This window comes from Herpailurus yagouaroundi, unplaced genomic scaffold (genome assembly GCF_014898765.1).
Source record: "Herpailurus yagouaroundi ecotype Mexico unplaced genomic scaffold, PumYag 198, whole genome shotgun sequence".
Classification (NCBI taxonomy): domain Eukaryota; kingdom Metazoa; phylum Chordata; class Mammalia; order Carnivora; family Felidae; genus Herpailurus; species Herpailurus yagouaroundi.
In genome coordinates this window covers 9,649,435-9,668,042 of record NW_024412429.1, presented here as the reverse complement: position 1 = coordinate 9,668,042, position 18,608 = coordinate 9,649,435, and the positions used below count along the sequence as shown (strand labels likewise).

General features: G+C 42.6%; 1 protein-coding gene across 9 annotated transcripts in view; it reads left to right on the top strand.

Annotated features, from left to right (window-relative positions):
• TULP4 (TUB like protein 4) overlaps positions 1 to 18,608 on the top strand; it is a 177,663-nt gene that overhangs the window by 80,280 nt on the left and 78,775 nt on the right. For all 9 annotated transcript variants that reach the window (XM_040448758.1, XM_040448757.1, XM_040448756.1 and 6 more), the window contains one exon: positions 14,437 to 14,565. In XM_040448758.1, coding sequence (XP_040304692.1) covers positions 14,437 to 14,565 — 129 coding nt within the window. The remainder of the gene's footprint in view (positions 1 to 14,436; positions 14,566 to 18,608) is intronic.

The window sequence follows — 18,608 nt, the reverse complement described above, 5'->3', positions numbered from 1 at the left end:
GAGCAAGAGGGCCAGTTAATCTCTGAACCTCAGTTTCCTTTTCTGGTAAAATGGAGATGATAATGCCTGCTCCAGGCACCATTCCATGGGATCCTTTTGTGGATCACATCCTTTTCTGGTCTATCCATTTCCTTCCAAGTATAGGATGTTCATTCCCTTGGTTTAGAATGGAATATTTCGAATCATAAATATGATTTAGCTGGAGCTTAGATGACACAAGGTATGATGATAAGAACAGAAGATGCTTTCTGGCATGTCTTGAAACTCCATGAATATGGTGGGTTGACAATTTAGTGTATGCATTTCTGTATTTATTGTAGAGACAGGGAAGAGTTTTTAAGAAATTTAAGAATAAATAAAATGTATGAATTATCGTGGAAATACACAGATTTGTCGGTTTAAGTTAACACTGCATATGTCTAGTACAGGTCTGTGTGAAGATCTTGATTTGAGTTGAGATCCTTGTTACAAATTAGAATCACATCTAAATGCAAGGAGTGGGGAATATCATTTGCTAACAGACAATGATGACTTTAAGAATTTAATGACTTGCTAAAAAAAAAAAGAATTTAATGACTTTCTAATTTTTAAGGGATTAGTGCTTTTTATTCAGAATACTAATTTAAAATCAAAGTGAGACAACCCTACACCTGTTAGAATTTATTTTAACACATTCTTCCATTTTCAGTTTTTTTCACTTTATCTGTCTCACCACTTGAAAAGTGTGTTACTTATTGAGAAATTCATTCCAAGGTATGCAGTGGGATTGTTTCACAGTTGTTATTCGGGAAGTAATAAATACAAGTAAAAGGAAATACTAATATGGTGTTTTAATTGACATTGGTACATGTGAAACTGGTTTTAAGCTTTCTGTGTAAGTGTGTGAGTCCTGTTTTATAAGTCACATTTAGTTCTGTATGGTAGCCAGCGTTGCTTAAAACTCATGTCTTTTTTTTTTTTTTGCTAAAACTCTCACATCCTCCTTTAATATTATTTGAAATTTCAAAGGAAATGACTAAAAATCTATTAAAGCATATGTATTATATACTTCAGTAGCAAATTTTTTAAAAAGCAAATCAAAGCAATTATACTTAATATGCTTTTTCAGATCCCACAATCCCTCCCTCCCCCCCCAGCCTTGCCCCTAAATCTTAGGATTCTGGTATATTCTCCATTCCTTTTTTGAAATGCACTGCCTGGCACATAATTGTACGATTGAATGAATACTAACTAAAATACAACCTTAAGCCTCAAGAAGAATGTTCTTAGTACTTTGTGTATAATATATATCACAGATATCTGATATCTATATAAAGTATACATATTAAGAAAAGAATAACAGTTTTAAGTGGCTTTCCATTACCAGTAGGAGCAAGTTCAAGACCATTAGCCTTTCTATTGGAAGACACTATTGGACCTGACTTAATACTTATGAAATTTATACCAGGGGAGCAGGTATTATATTTCCTTTGTTTATATCAGAGGGGTACAAGGATCAATTAAGAAAAGCTGGGATTTGAACACACAAGTGCTAAGTATTCCCAAATGTTAATGTTAGTCATTTCAGTAGGTGTAGCATTGTCTCACTGTGCTTTTAGTTAGCATTTCTTAGCGACTAATGATATTGAGCATCTTTTCATATGCTCATTTTCCATTTGTGTATTTTCTTTGGTGAAAGGTCTTTTCAACTCTTATACCTTCTAGAAAAGATTGGGTTGCTCTTATTTTTGAATTTTAAGAGTCAAACCCAAACAAGGTCTGTTACATGCACTGCATTAGGTTATATGTTTTTTTTTTAATCTTTTAATCTGTACGTTTCTCATTCCTTTATTGTTTTCCTTGCATTAGGAAAACCCAGAACAAGAGAAATTCTGTACGATAAGTGGATTTTTACTAATGATACCCCCAGGAGATTATTTCATGTTTTTCTGTGTTCCATATTTTTTAAATGTTTATTTTTAAAAATTTTTTGATGTTTATTTTTGAAAGAGAGAGAGAGAGAGAGAGCGAGATCACAAGTGGGGGAGGGTCAGAGAGAGAGGGAGACACAGAATCCAAAGCAGGCTCCAGGCTCTGAGCTGTCAACAGAGCCTGATGCAAGGCTCTAGCTCACTAGCTGTGAGATCATGACCTGAGCTGAAGTTGGACTCGCAACCACTGAGCCACCCAGGCGCCCCAGTGCTTATTTATTTTGAAAGAAAGAGCGTGCATGCGAGCCCAAGCAGGAAAGAGAGAGAGAGAGAGAGAGAGAGAGCGCGAGCGAGAATGAGAATCCCAAGCAGGCTCCATGCTTAGCATGGAGCCCAATGCGGGGCTGAATCCCACGACCTCGAGATGATAACCTGAGCCAATATCAAGAGTCAGATGCTTAACTGTGAGAGCCCCCCAGGCACCCCTCTCATGCCATTTTCTAGTAAAAGGAACCAGGACTCCATGGAGAAATGTGTAATTCAAGGACTAGAACAGGAAATATACGTGATGGATCTGGGGCATCTTGCAGTGTCAGAAAGTAAGGTGGTGCTCAACAAATAAACACACACAATGATGCGGATATGACAGGGGGATATAGGAACCACCCAAAAGAGCTCCTAGTGGCCAAAGCTGGAAAATTTGGGCAATAAAACAGATGAAGTAGTATCAGATTATAACCCAAACGATAAAGTAAATATCCATGTGTCTATACTGGTAAAATAACTAAATAAATGGAGAAGAATAGGCAAATCTCCCAGGCAGAGGAGTTATAAATAATTTATGTAGATACCCCTTTCTCAGAGGTGGAGCATAATTCACTACTCCTTAAGTGTAGGCTGCCCATGGTCAGTCACTTCCTTCCAAAGAGTACAGTGTGGAAAGGGGGAAGAAAGAGTAACTTGACAGTGAACCAAGTGCTCAACCAGGTGAGCAAAGTTCATGTCAGCATTGATACATCCTATTGAGAGTGTGCACCAATGATGTGATGTGATGTGATGGGAAGGGCAACCCTTAACTTCAGCCTAGCATGGGAAGACATCAGACAAATCTCACCTGAGGGTTATTCAACAAAATACTTCATGAGCCCTCCTTAAAACTGTCAAGGTCACCAAAAACAAAGGAAGTCAGAAAAACTGTCATAGTCAAAAGGAGCCTAAAGAGACATGGCAATGAAATGCAATATTCTAGATGGGATCCTGGAATAGATAAAGGACACTAGATTAAAACTAAGAAAAGTTGAATAGAATATGGACTTTAATCAGTAGTGATAGGTCCATATTGGTCAGTTAATTGTGACAAATATACTACTGTAAGAGATTAATAATCAGGGACTGGGTGGGGGAGCATGTGGGACCTCTGTACTATCTTTGTGATTATTCTGTAAATCTAAAACTCTTCTAAAATTTAAAGTTTATTTAGAAATCTAAAAAGTTGTTTACACTTTGGCCATAACTCCAAGAGCTAATATTTATATAGTGCATCAGTGTCTTCAGACGCATTTACAATTCCTTTCTTTGAGTTTCTTCCCTCGTTTCTAGTTTAGACAAGGGAATTTTTTTTATGAGCATTAAACTCACATCTAAAAACCAGGTAGGACCTAGTACCACTGTTAAAACAGAACTGGGTTGGTAATAAAGATCAGGCAAAGAGTGATGTCTTTGGCACTGAGTTTTTCATCAGTTTATTACTTCCCCACCACATAGGGGATGTGAGCAGTATGTGAGACTTGCCTTATCCTGGGGATCAGCACCATGTCTCTGCCCAGACAGCCCCCTCCCCCGCAATAGCTGAGGAGCCTGAGGGGCAGGGAAGGGAGTCTGCTTTGCTCTCTAGGACTCATGCAGCAGATGGGGGTCGTTCACATGAGTGGAGAGCACTGAGGAGGAGCAGCCTTACAGGAAAACCAGTCCAGAGAACCATTAGGGATGTGCTAAGTTTGTGTTGTCTTTTAGGCATGCAAGTAGGGATCTCAGATAGGATGTGGAGTAAGGTATTGAAGGTAAGAATTTGGAGGTCTTCAGTGTTTGGATCTAAAGATGAGACTAGATCAGTAGGAAGTCAGGGTAGAGAGAAGGGTCGCAGCTGAGCCCTGGCACTTGCCGGCAGAGGTCAGAGGAGCAAGAGCTAGCAGAGGGAAGACTGGAAAGACTAGTGGAAACTACATGTAGTGGATACTGTGAGTACTTTCTCAGTACTGGCAGTACTTTCTGGTGAGTACTGGTGAGTACTTTCTCAGCTGTGGCTGCCACAGCTCACAGCTGACGCTTGCCCCCCTTCCCCCCCCCGCCCCCATTACCAGCCAACAGCCAAGGACTGACACCCAGGGGAGCACAGAGTCTGCCTCTTGCCTCAAAGTGGGACCACCTGTGGTGCAGTTCACACCCTAGAGCTCTCCTGGGACCAGGCGCAGTTGGCCGGTCCCCAGCCAACACCCCTTTCTGCAAGCGCTCAGGAGAAACCACAGTAAGCCATTAAGTAAGTGCACAAGAATCCCTTTCTCAGGCTCTAACTACAGACACCAAATAAGGAGGGTTTTAGAGGAGTGAGGGAAGCACCCTAATAAGTGTTAGCTGGCTGTTGTTCCTCCTTTTCCCACCACAACACCTCCCCTTTCCAGACAGCATGGGGCTCCCCCAGTGTGTATGCTCTCCCCACAGCGAGACTGCTCTTCCAGTCCCCTGCCTGCTGTAAAGGATGCTGAGTCTGGGCTGTGTCCGAAAGGAGGACACAGCCTCCTCTGCAGAGGCTCAGGAAGTGATGAGGGCACAGGGGCTGGAGGAAGAGGCCAGTAGAAGGGTCTGCCTACCAGATGTAGGCTGTGACATTGTCGTAGAGGAGGGGACACTGAAGCGTGCATTGATGGAAGTCCTGCAACTTCAAGGCTTAACATGGGAGAGGCCCGCTCTTTGTATGGGGTTCAGCTGTCCAGTTTTACAGCCTCTTTTCAGATCCATCGTAAGCTGTGGCTGCCTCTCTGTAGCCTCAGGGTTGCCTCGCACTGGGGGAGCTCTCCAGCCTGGCAGGCCCTGCAGAATTCACTTTTCAAGCCACAGCAAGTGGCCAAAACGATAAGAAGAGGAAGGCAACAGAATTATGTGAATTTTACCCTGAGTTGGTCAGATCTTTTGGCCAGCCAGGATCAACCGCCTTCCCCATCTGCCCCGTTCTTCTGGGACTGCAGGGTGTGCTTGTCCAGGGCACTCCTGTGCCGTCCCTCTCTCTGCCCTCACAGGCCTTGCATTGGTGGTGTTGCAGATGCCTAGTAATGGCTCCTGGATCCATAAGATTTTCATTCCTTCTTGGAGGAAATCATGGAGGCAGGTATAGTTGGTGGAGGCAGGCCATGGGCCCAAGCCCTCATTTGCCCTAAGCACAGTGGAGGAGAGCAGAGAGATTGAAAAGAACTTGTTATATCTTATTGGAGCATAAAACTAAGAAGTTCCAAGCTGGAGAGAGCTATAAAAGTCTGTGGAGATAAATAAAAATCAGAAACAAGATAAATAATTTTACACCTGTTAGATTGGAAAAAATTTAGGAGTTTGACACTATCGAGTATAGTTAGGATATAAGGCAAAGGTAAAGTGCTGACAGGATGTAAACTGTTCTGCTGTTGTTGGAAACTAACCTGGTGAGGTCTGTAAAGGCAGAGCCCGCACATGCCTGTAATCCAGTTACCCCGAGCTGCCCTTGTGCACAGGAGGCTTGCAGCAGAATGCCCGTAAGCAGCATTCTAAGTAAAGGCAGGAAGGAAACAGGAAGGCACCCTGTTTATCAGCAAGGGAACCAGTAAATAAATTGTGGTGTATGAATACAGGGGCTACCTACCATGCAGCAGGTAAAATGAATGAGTTAGAGCTGTCCACAGGGGTGAACTTCACTATGTGACACAGAGTTGAAGAACACGGTTTTTTAAAGCTTAAAAACATGCAGAAATGTTTGTTTATAAGCTGGAATATGGGTACATGGAAGGTTATTATCCCAGTTACCCTTCTTTGGTGTATGTTAACATTTTTCTGTAATATTTAAAATGTAAAAAGGAACAAAATAATAAAGTGAGGATACATACATATAATATATAGGTATAAAAATGCATGTTAATTGAAAACATGAACTACCCAAGATAGGGGTTTTTTTTTCTTAGAAGAGGGAGGGCTGAGATGTGGGAGGAATACACAGGGGCTCTCAAGTAGTCCTACTGGTATCTTCCTAAGCTGAATGGGGAGAATACTTTGAGGGGAATTTTTTAAAAACTTGTACATAGGTCATAAATATTGCCCAGACCTTTTTTATTTTTTAAGTTTAAAAAAAAGTCTAGGGAGATTTGTACCTTCTTTTAGCTTTCCTTTTTTCTTTTTTCTTTTCTTTTGCCCCCCAGCTCTACCTTTTTAATCTGTAAAATGAGTAGTTTATAGTAATGGTAATATCTCCTTCTGAGATACTTAAAAGAGAAAGTAAGATAATGTATGTGAAAAGGATGCAAACTATTGATTATTATTATTATTATTGCTAAAAGAAGGTGTTAAAATTTCCTATCAAGGGGATATGAGAAGCTGGAATATGTTCATTGTGGGAAAATCAGAAGATGTAGAAAAATTCTAACAAAAATTGTAATCCATCAACACTAATGCTTTAGTTTATCTTTTAGTATGATTCTTTTTTGTATCAGAGCTAGAACTTGTTGATAAAAGTTATTTCTCATAACATTTCTGCATCACAGAGGAATGATGGCAAGAATGCATGCTTATTTTTTTTAATTAATTAATTTATTTATTTTGAGTGACAGAGAGCACGTGTGTGCCACGGGGTAGGGGCAGAGACGGAGAGGGAGAGAGAGAATCCCAGGCAGGCTCCACGCTGTCAGCCCAGAGCCCAATGTGGGGCTCAGTCTCATGAACCACGAAATCATGGCTTGAGCTGAAATCAAGAGTGGTGTGTTTAACCAACCAAACCACACAAGTGCCCCAAGAATGCATGCTTATTAAGAAAGAAAAAGTGAGGTGCCTTGTCCAAGCATTGCATCAGGTGCTCCTTGAGGACAGGGCGTCTCTTCTGTCTGGGTGTGGCCCTGTTATCAGTACCCAGGTGGTGTTGAGTGATCAATGTTCACGGGCCAGTCTGGTTGACCTTGGGAATGGAGACAAGTGCCTGGAATAGGCAGGGAGACTGGGGCTCTGGCCTGAATGCTGACCCACCTTGCACCTGCTGTGTGACCACAGGCAGCCCACTTCGCTGCATTAACCTCCCTTTCCTCATCTATGAAACTGAATGGTTGTGTTAGCTCTAAATTGGCTAAAGCCAATAACTACTGTCTACACCAAGAATACTTATGTGAGAGTAAGTGGGAAATGATGCTGGAAAAAACATGCTAGTTCACCATGGTAAGGGCTTTGAAACCTCAGTCAGTAGTGTTTCCAGTAAAATTTCTACTCAGAAAGTGGCAACTGAGATGGGATGGAACAGGATGGAAGTTAGAGTCATTGAGAGTATTATTTCCACTGGATTTTGAGGTGTGTATTGATCAGTGTCTGGAAGTGGTCAGGTGATGAAGGTGCTAAGTGTCGGGTTTCCTACAAACTGTATTTTTAGCGTGGCTGTTCAGAGCATTTTATATATCGCTTTTGTGGAAGACTTGCTGCTACTTAGCAGATGAGAAGGCTGGGCATGGTTATTTTGCATTTACATCAGGAGACTTGGTAGAGTCCTTTTTTCAAACATTAGCCCTGCTTGATTATATAAACTCTATCCAATTAGAAGATGTATTATTTTCCAACAAGAAGATTTGGAAAACATCAAGAAGAAATGTGTAGTTCTGAGTTCCCTGCAAAGTGTCCTGGAGAAGCTGGGACTAAGAAGGTCATCCCCCAACACATTCTGGTTCAGAACCATTTAGAGGCACTGTGGTCCCTGAATTCCAGGGTTCTAACCTCAGACCTGTGTTCTCTGAATTCCTTTATTCTCTCTAGTCCATTTCCATCTTGGAATTCTTAATCAACAACTTGAGCTGAATGAATGAATGAGGACTGGATTTGTGAACATTTAAGTGAGATAAATACGATTATGTGGGGAAAAAGCTGAAGTTTTTTCCAAATATGGTCAGTGGACTTAACAAGAGAAACTTCTCAAACTCAATAAGGAAAAAAGACAACCCAATTAAAAAGGGGCAAAGGATTCGAATAGAAATTTACATAAATGTCCAATAAGCACTCGAAAAGATGTTCAACATCTTTAGCCATTAGAAAAATGCAAATCACAATCACTTCACACCCATTAGAATGGCATACTAAAAAAGATGTAATAGCAGGTATTAAAAAGAATGTGGAGAAACTGGAAACTTCTCCACCCAGTGGTGCTGGGAATGTAAGTTGGTGTGGCCATTTTGGAAAATAGTTCCTCAAGAAGGTAAACATAGAATTATCATTTGACCCAGCAACTCCACTCCCAGACATATACCCAAGAAAAGGAAAACATGCTCATACAAAGATTTGTACAGAAATGTTCATAGAAATATTATTCATAATAGCCAAACAGTGGAAACAACCCAGATGTTTATCAGCTGGATGGATGGACACAGTGTGATGTATCCACACAGTGGAGTATTATTTGGACGTGTAGAGGAAATAAGTATTGATATACACTTACAACATGGAAAAATCTTGAAAACATTATGCTGAGTGAAAGAAGTCAGACTCAGAAGGCCATGTATTATATGATTCCATTTATATGAAATGTCCAGAATAGGCAAATCAGTAAAGGCAAAAGGAAATTAGTGATTGCCTAGGGCTGGAGGGGAGTTTTGGGGGTTGATGAAGACGTTCTAAAATTTATTGTGATGGTTGCACAGCTCTGTAGCTACACTAAAACCACTGAATTGTACATTTTAAATGGGTGAATTGTATGGTATGTGAATTTTGTCACAATAAAACTGTTACCTGAAAAAAAAAATCTCATTTGAAACTGATCTTAACATCTTATTGTTGAGAGAGAATATTCTAAAATTCTACAGAAATACAGCTAATCATCATTCAGGAATGGTTCAGTTTGGAAAGATTTGTGGAATGCCCACTGTGTGCGTGGCACAGGCCTGATGAGGAGCTCAGCTGGTGAGGAACTGAGATGTTTGAGGGAGCGAGTGTAGGCAGGCATGAACAGTGTAGAAGGTCCTGCATTAGTGGCAAGAGGGAGTGGTTGGAATGTCAGGGAAGGAATTACCACCGGTGTCAAGGGGCTGAAGCGTATTTTAGGCCAAAGGTGCCAGGAAGTGTGTGATGCTGTTGATTTTTTAGGTACAGAATTGTGTGGGGAGTGCAAGTGGCAGGAGGTGGGCCTGGAAAGAGGGACTGACTTTCCGACTGTTTATTTTCTATCAAAGAGGAAACTACATGTTGGTACTATGCTGAACCAGTCTCTGTATTTTGGAAGTTTTAGCTCATCCTTGAATAACGTGGAGCTCTCACTGATTGAGTGTTGGCTGTGTGCCTGGCACCGTGCTAAGGTCCTTTCTCCACTACTCCTCACACACTTCAGAAGGATGTGCTGCTGTTACCCCAAGTGCACAAGAGGACCCCCCTTCCCCGCCCCTGTACAGTGGGTCAGCAAGTTGCCGTGGTGAGTGGCAGGGCCAGGACTCCGGTCCTGAGCCTGCACTCCTGCCACAGCACTTCAAGGACCTCTGTGCTGGTGGGCGTCAGTCTGGAAAGCCGCTGTGCTTCTATTTCAAGATGCTTTTGGCTCTTTCTTAGAGTGACGAAATGTAACAAATTCATAGCATTTCTTAAACTCATTTTGTTGTACTAAATGTGTCTAAACCTAAATTGGCACAATTAAACTTATTGCTCTTTCACTTACTGACAGAATTTTTTTTTAAACCTGTATGGTAATAATCATAGGGGTTTATTGAGCTATTTGTATTTAGCATTCATTCCAATTACATTCTTTTTCGGTTCAGAGAAATATTACTGAACTTTGGTGATACTGGTCGTTCACTGAGGTGGTTTCCTACATATTTCTATAAAATATAATTTTATTTGTATCTCCCAACACCATTTATTTTTTTTTATTTTTTTTAATTAAAAAAAATTTTTTTTAACATTGTATATATTTTTGAGACAGAGAGCATGAACAGGGGAGAGTTAGAGAAAGAGGGAGACACAGAATCCGAAACAGGCTCCAGGCTCTGAGCTGTCAGCACAGGGCCCGACGCGGGGCTCGAACTCACGGACCACGAGATCATGACCTGAGCCGAAGTCGGACGCTCAACCGACTGAGCCATCCAGGCGCCCCCTCCCAATACCATTTAAAGGGTTTCTGTCTGAAAAGATGAACATCCTTGAGATGGGTTAACTGACATTTGTTTGTTCTCCCTAAAAATAGGGTGTAGGAAATGAAGTGACTTATTTAGAGCACTAGATTATATCCCAAATAGACTTTCAGCAGACCCGCCCTATATTTTAAATGTACATGTGTCTACTTTTAATAGTCCTCAATAAATGTCTATTAGCAATAACTATAAAATGATAAAGTGTTCATCTAACATTGGAGAGAGTGACAGGCTGGCATTTTTTTGAGTAATTAAAGACCTGCATCAATACTTAGCTTATCTTCGGACTTTTTAGTAGAACACAGCACCCTGACAGCCCAAGTTCTTTTGTGCGCAGACTAAACAGGAGCCCTGTTTCCTTTGAACAGGAAGGGGAGCTCTGCCTTAGAGTGCCTGGTAGGAGGTGGAGCACCCTGCCACATGATGTGGGCATATGGGCGATGGGCTCCCCATTGGTAGTTTCTCGGCGCTCTGGGATGTCCTGACATTGCCAGCTAGATTGGAGGGATTTGGAGAACAGGAAATAAGCTGCTGGGAGATAAGGCGGGCAGCTATGAATTGTAGATGAGAGAGGAAATGAGAATTCTAATCCACGGAAACAACATTAACAGTTTGACTTTATTTTTAAATGAAGAATCATTGGAAAGATTTCTTTCTCTAAATTAGGGCAGCTACCTGCCTATTCCGTTACACTGGTTAGAACTCACAGCAAAGGTGTGGGAATGGGACTACATTTCTGTTTACTGCTGCATCTGCGCTGATCAAGAATTACAAAAACATGAAGCCTGTGAGCCTTTTGTTTATTCAACAACTACTGCGTTGTCAGAAGACCAAGAAATCTTTAGAGTGAAAAATAACTTTTTTGCCTTTGCTCTTTTGTGTCTGTTTCATGCTATGAGTCTGCGGGCTCTTTTCGTGAAGAAGAGGGTTTTTATTATTGAGGTTAACTTAATATGCAACCATGCCTGGCAATGGATGTTAAAGGAAGAAAGGCAGAAGTACAGAAAATGTTATTAAGCTTTATTTTCTCAAATACGACACCTTGTCAAATGTTATTTACAGGGAAGATCATAGCAGATGAATGGTCTCTGTGTTAACTTAAGGAAATCATTTAAAAACTGGTCAGTTGTGAATATCATGTATTTAGTTGTCATATTCCATCCCGTGGTGGCCATTCTGAAGTACATCAGTGATTGTGGACTTGAATGATGAATGTGTGTCTTATTTTTTTTTTTTTTTAATTTTTTTTTTCAACGTTTATTTATTTATTTTTGGGACAGAGAGAGACAGAGCATGAACGGGGGAGGGGCAGAGAGAGAGGGAGACACAGAATCAGAAACAGGCTCCAGGCTCTGAGCCATCAGCCCAGAGCCCGACGCGGGGCTCAAACTCACGGACCGCGAGATCGTGACCTGGCTGAAGTCGGCCGCTTAACCGACTGCGCCACCCAGGCGCCCCGAATGTGTGTCTTATAAAGGGACCAAAATGTAGCTGCACGCACGTTAGTGGATTGCAGTGCTTGGGCCAAATCACTGGATCTGAAAGAGGTTTATGAAGTTGGCCTTTATTGACTAGAAATTCTAAATTTTATGACACATTAAAAGACTTCGGTTGTTGATGGTACTGGTTTTTTTTTTAATTAGATCAGTATTTTTTTTAATCTTCTTTGATATTTATTTTTTATTTTTTTATTCTCAAGTTAGTTAACATACAGTACAGTCTTGGCTTCAGGAGTAGAACCCAGTGATTCATCTCTTATATATGAGCACCCAGTGCTCATCCTAAAGAGTGCCCTCCTTAATGCCCGTGACCCATTTAACGCCCCCTCCACTCCCATGAACCCTCTGTTTGTTCTCTGTATTGAAGACTTCACTCATACGTGGAATTTGAGAAACTTAACAGATGAACATAGGGGAAGGGAAGGAAACATAAGGTAAAAACAGAGAGGGAGGCAAACCGTAAGAGACTCTTACATAGGGAGTTTTTAAAACTGGACTTTAAAAAATGAATCTGGGTTTGTTTCCCCCCTCCACCTGTGTTGAGTTCCCCTCCTGTGTATGTTCACGACTCTCTAAGTGCACATAGAGCAGCGCTGTGCTCTGTTTAGTGAACTGAACTCCACGAGCACAAAGATGTCTTAATCTCCATCCTCAGCAACTGCAGTTCATAGTAAGCAGGCAGGCAGAGTTGGCTGTTGTTAAAGTGCCTTTGGGCATTGAAAAGAACCTTCTGGACATAGTTTTCAATAACCTTTTTATAGTTCAAAGATATGGATCATAACTTCTAATTACATAGTACTCTTTGGCACAATACACTCAGAATTACTGTAGTGTGTCAGTATTCAAAGGTGAGCCTGCCCCTGTCCCCCTTCCGAGGGTGCACAGCTCAGTGGGGAGGCGTGCACGTGGACCGGTAGTTATGGTGGATGGTGCACGTGCTGCACTTGCAGAGTGTGAGCAGAGTGGGGCAGCCGGTCCAGCAAAGAGAAAGCAGGACGGCGTGCCGTGGGTGTGGGTGGCGTCAGCATCCGTGAAAGCAGACTCTGGCGTGGGAACCATCAACGAGGTAAGATCTGCCGGGTGGTTGCCAGGCTTCCAAGGAGTGCAGCCTCACAGCTGTCTTTAATTTTTTGCAGTTTTAAAAGAGAGCTACAGTGTCTTCACATTTTAGGTGGGCAGTAATTTCTTCTTGGATTTTATTATGCATCTCACAACAAGTGCTGATGCCACCAACTGTGGCAGACCAGGGCTGGGGGGCCCTCCAACTCTCTGATACCTGAAAACCAAATTAAGGACTTGAAATCAGGCGTGCCCTTGGCACAGGTTTGAGAAGGGACAGGACGTTTGTGTTTGGACACAGGTGGGTGTGAGAAGGGGTCTGGACATTGCAGAGGTCCTTGACAGTCTGTCCTTGGCCTTGCTTGCTATTTTTTTTTATTTTATTACTGTTTTCTAAATGTGTGTTTATTTTGAGAGAGAGCACGAGTGGGGAAGGGGCAGAGAGAATCCCAAGCAGGCTGTGTGCTGACAGCGCAGCTCGATCCCACAAACCATGGGATCGTGACCTGAGCTGAAATCAAGAGCCAGACACTTAACTGACTGAGCCACCCAGGCGCACCCCCCCCCCCCCACACCTTGCTTGCTATTTTAGAATTTGGAGAATTCGTTTACTGGGTGTGAAGTCCTGGGGGGAGACAGGGGATTCAGATCTTTCTTACGAACAGCAGCTGCGCGTTGGGTGGTTAATGACAGTGCTCATTTGACTGTCACAGATCCGTGTATGTCTGTGCATCCGTGGATGTGCTGACCCCCAGATGGATTTTTAGCTTCCTGAGCATGGGGTCCGGTCTTCTCCATCTTGGCATTGATCGTATAGTGTCACACAGCCTGAACCTAATAAATACCAACCACATGTCTGACCAATGGAATGAATTCCTCACGATCACCAGCATGGACCAGTCAGGCGACACTCAGAGTTTACCACAGTGAAGGCATGGTATTGGTTTTGTGGCTCATGGGCACCCAGGACCGCTTCATAGGCCTGTGTCCTTACAGGTTTTATTGGGCTCTTTGGGTCCTGTCCTCAGTCTCCTTGGGCATTTACCTAATCCCACAGACCACCTCCCAGAGGGTCCACCTTTTGGGTGAGGGAGTGATAGTCCAGAAAGATGGGTGATTTGTCCAGGTTCAGAATTTTTAAACTAAAAAATTAATTTGTCATACTCACAAATGTTGAGGCTTGTAATTTCATATTTCCTCTCTGATAAAGTACTAAGTAGCTTAGACGTTTCAATGATTTTTTCTAAATTATTTAGATACTGAACTATTCTTGTACTTGTGAGAGGCAGGACTGAGTCCAGATGGGCTCTGGATCCTCTGCTTTTCTAGCAACGGGCATTTTTGTGTCACGGTTTATGGTTTGCTCAGGGCTATTTTTCAGGAAGCCTCGTCATGGGAGTCCCATTCCCTGAGTCTCTGCCACCTGTGGGCCATGCCCTATCCCCTCTCCTAATCCCCACACCTGCCCTCAGCCATTCATTCCCCTTGACTGTGCCTCCTCTTTAGTTCTGAAATCTCATCTCTTTGGAGACATACTCCTGGCCCTCTGCTTTAATCCCTGTGGTAAATATCTTCTTGGCTGTTTTCTAGGTTGTGCTGGTGAGGTGGAATGAGCCGTACCAGAAGCTGGCCACGTGTGACGCAGATGGAGGGATATTTGTGTGGATTCAGTACGAAGGGAGGTGGTCCGTGGAACTGGTCAACGACCGAGGGGCTCAGGTGAGTGGGCAGAGCCGCTCCCAGTGAGACATTGCTGGAAACAGAACACAGAGATGGAAACTCTTTCCAGAAACCGGTAGAGTAAAAATAAATGAAATAGAATCCTGCTTTTCGTTCCCCCCGAGTATATCACTTGATGAAAAGAGAAAGCTCTTACTTCTTTATTCAACTATTCTGCTGTTGTGAAAACTCGCCAAGTTTTAGGCTTTAATTAAATCTGTGAAATCATTTTTTTACCATTCGTTGTTGTGATTACATGTTAAATTTGGATCCTCTGAAGTGCTTAAGGCATATCACTTTTGTGCTCCCTTTGAAAGGTACTTGCTGTGTGTTGTAATCTTCATAGTTCTCTCCAAGGGAGCTCTTGTGAGCCATTCTCACAACCTGCTTGTCAAGCTGAGTTTTTAACACTCTCTCCTGTCAGGTTTCAATTAGCGTGGCCACCTGTTGTCACCCCTCAGCTCTTCCTTTCTCATACAAATTTGTCTCTGCTCTGAGGAAAACAGGTGCTCCAGGGACTCCCTGCTGAGCTGTGCTATTTTTAAACCTGCTCCATAGATTCTTCTGGCTTATGGTACAGATCTGGCTCTCCCACCTCCCCCCTGTGCTGATGGGCCACATGGAGCTCCTCTTCTCGGTTGCTTAAGGACACAAGTCCCATCCCTGGGATTTGACCGGAAATTGTGGCTTTGGAACCAAGTCCTCAGGGGACCTTTCTCCATGAGGGCTTTCTCAGACTGTTTTACCACTCCAGGGATGGTTTCCCTGTGACTGCCTTTCTGTACATTGCTCAGGAAGTGGATTCTCACCCTCTTTTCCCCCATCTATCGCTTAAATAAGTTGCGAGACCCCCAAGTTTGAAAGATACACCAGTGAAGTGAAATGACAGAAAATTGCAAGGAACAAAGATACTATTAGCGGTTACTGTTACAGCTAAGGGTCTTTGTAAGTTGTCATCACAGAAGACAAATCTACCACTAGGTAAAATAGAACATTCTTTTTTGTGTGAGTTTATTTATTTGGTAGAGTAAATGTAATAATTTTGACTGACTCTGAAAAGGCCTTATGAATTCCCTGTACACCTCCATGGAGTGAAGAAAGGAAGAGGTATATCCTGCCCTCTGGTGACTGACCAGCCATTCTGAAATAGAGCCACAGCTGGGGAAATCTCCATGACCATGAGAAGTTCATGTTACCTAGAGGGGAGACATTGTGGTCAAGAGCATGAGCTCTGGAGTCAGACCACACGGGTCTCACTCCATTATTTCTTAGTAGGAGATCCTTCATTCTCTGTGCCTCTCAGTCTTCTCATCTGTAACATAGGGACTCACATGGTACCTGCTTAGAGAATCACTAGGGGGATTAAATAAGATTAACCGTAGAAAGCACTTACAACACTGTTGATGATCGTTTTCCCCACATACTGTTCTGGTGCCTGTCGTATTATGAGGTACTACTACTTCGTAACCCCTGACCACAGAACATACCTGCCCGTAAATAGTAGCCATAATGTCATCACCAAAGACTAGCTTCGGGCCTTGAGGCAGCAAGTCTTGATGGCTTTCTGTAAGGTGGAGACTTCTCTGAATTCACCCATATAAGGGTCTCTGGAATGCTATAATTCTCCCATCCACCAAAGCGTGAACTCTTTTCCTTAGGCCCAGTGACTGAATTGGATGTGTCTTCAGACTTTGGATGACTACAGTTCTCTAAAGCATTACTCTGAGAAAGACCTGAAGAGGAGCTAGGACAAAGTCCAACTAAGTGCTTGTCTTTTCCATGTGTTCTCTGTCAGTCTTCCCAGGAACCCCATTGAGCAGATGCTGTTCTCAGTTAATAGAAGAAAAAACTCAGGTCAGGGAGGTTGAGCAAGTTGCCCAGGAAGTACATGGGTGGCAAAGCAGAATTTGAACCCAGTTTTGAATCCAGAACACTCTGTCACACTATCTTCTTCTCAGACAAGAAACTTTTTTCTCTTTTAGCAGAAATGCATGTATTCATAGTATATCCAGAAGAGCTCAGACTCCATTACCATCAGAGAGTCTAGCCCCACCAGCCAAGCCTTGCTGTCACCACACTGTTTTCTCCCGAAAGCAGCCTCTCCCGGGACGAAACCTTCTGTCATCTCCATATAGCAGCTGTGTGGTTTCCACCGTCACCATATCCCTCAGCTTTTCTCTTTATTGAGAATTTGGCATAAAAAAGCATTTTAGACACAGGAAAGGGAGAATGAATTCAGACCTGGAGGTGAATGAACTTCTATGGACCATAGAACACTGGAACCTCCTGGAATCTCACAAATGCCTGCCCCTGCCATGTTCAAAAGTAATCACTATATCTATGATATGATCTAGATTTATATATAATTTTGCTGTCTGGAACTCTGATCCCTCAAACCTCAGAACCCGCTAAGCAGTTGTCAGCAGTAAGCACTTACATCTGGAAAGGTTTCGCTTCTTTGAATTGTGTTGGCATCAGAAGTTATCTGAGCAGAGAAACACCGTGCACTGGTGATGATGAATCACTGATTGAGGAAGTAGTGGCTGGCTGCACCTGAAACAGAACCTGGTGGGAGGGAGGACAGTTTCGTGGCTGGGAAGAGGAGGATCCTTGAAATCTGCTCAGAAAAAAAGAATGCTTTTTAGAGGAAATGACAGGTGATCCACGTCGCCCAGCGTGACTTGTACTGTCACAAAGGCATCAGACATTCGGCAAAAGCTAAGTGATGCTTTAACAACTTCTTTTTCAGGAAATGATTACGAGTCCTTTATTTCAAAAGTGAGTCTGGAACAGTGTGTGCATTATTGTGTAAGATCAGTCACCAGGCGTGGCCGTGTCCCGCACAGGTACTGGCCACTGTGATGAAAGCTGCCTCGGGCTGAGGTCTGACCAGGCTGGTGCCGAGACATAGTTAATCCACGTCTGACAACACGTTCCGTGAGGCAAGAGCCCGCAGGCCTGTGCCACTGAAAGGCAACTAGGAGGGCGGCTTCCTGCTTATTTTCTTTACAGCACTGGGTATCAGTTCCCTTGTTTTTGTCTTTCCAGTTGTGGTATATTTTTACCACCCTGTGCTGACCTAATTCAGTAAACCCAATTCATTCATGGAAGCATCTTTTGTTATCATTTTCTGTGACTGCAAGACTGGTGGTGTCTTGGCAAAGCTTCTTTTCACTGGCTAAACTCTTCCCCCTCTACTAGGATGTTTTTCTTTTTAGTACGGATCTCTTCCAGGATAAATGAGTCAGAATGCTTGTAAATAAGTAGCACTACACTTGAAAATTGAAAAAACCTTAAATTTTATTGCAGAATTCATGGGTTGTCTCTAGAAAATGTTTTCAGTTCTTAAGAAAAACTACATAGTGTAGTTAGTTGAAATGTGGGGTCAGTGAAACCAGGGTCCCGAGTTCTCCCTAGCAACCCGCTCTTTTCAGTAACCTCAGGCCAGCTGTTCAAGAGCTATCTTACAAATCCATGCCGTTGTCTCGGTGGGGACATGCCAACCACTGAACACCAACCTATAACCTCTGCTGGGAAAACAGCAGATGTTCGTGTCCTTTTGGTGTTTGTTCATTTATTTTATCTGAAATGTGATATATCCAGTAATGTCACCGATTTTAAAGAAAGTTAAACATTTCCAAGTAAAAGCAACCTATAACACTTTTATGAATGAAAAGGTAGACATAACTCTAGAGATTACCAGGTAATCAAAGGTAATTAAAAGATGCCTAGATAATTCACTGGGAGGAAACAATAGTCTTTTTTTCTATTGAGTTGTAATCGGCATATAATGTTATATTAGTTTAAGTACACAATATAATGATTTGATATTTGTACAAACGGTTGACCTTTGAACAACTGCAGTTTGAACTGCACAGGTCCCCTTACACATACATGGGTGTTTTTTTTCCCCCAACAAATACAGAACAGATAGAAGGGGCGGGGGCAAGCTAAGATGCTGTAGTGGTAGCAGGACCCTAGGCTTATCTCATCCCTCAAACACAGCTAGATACTATCAGATCATTCTGAACACCCAAGAAATC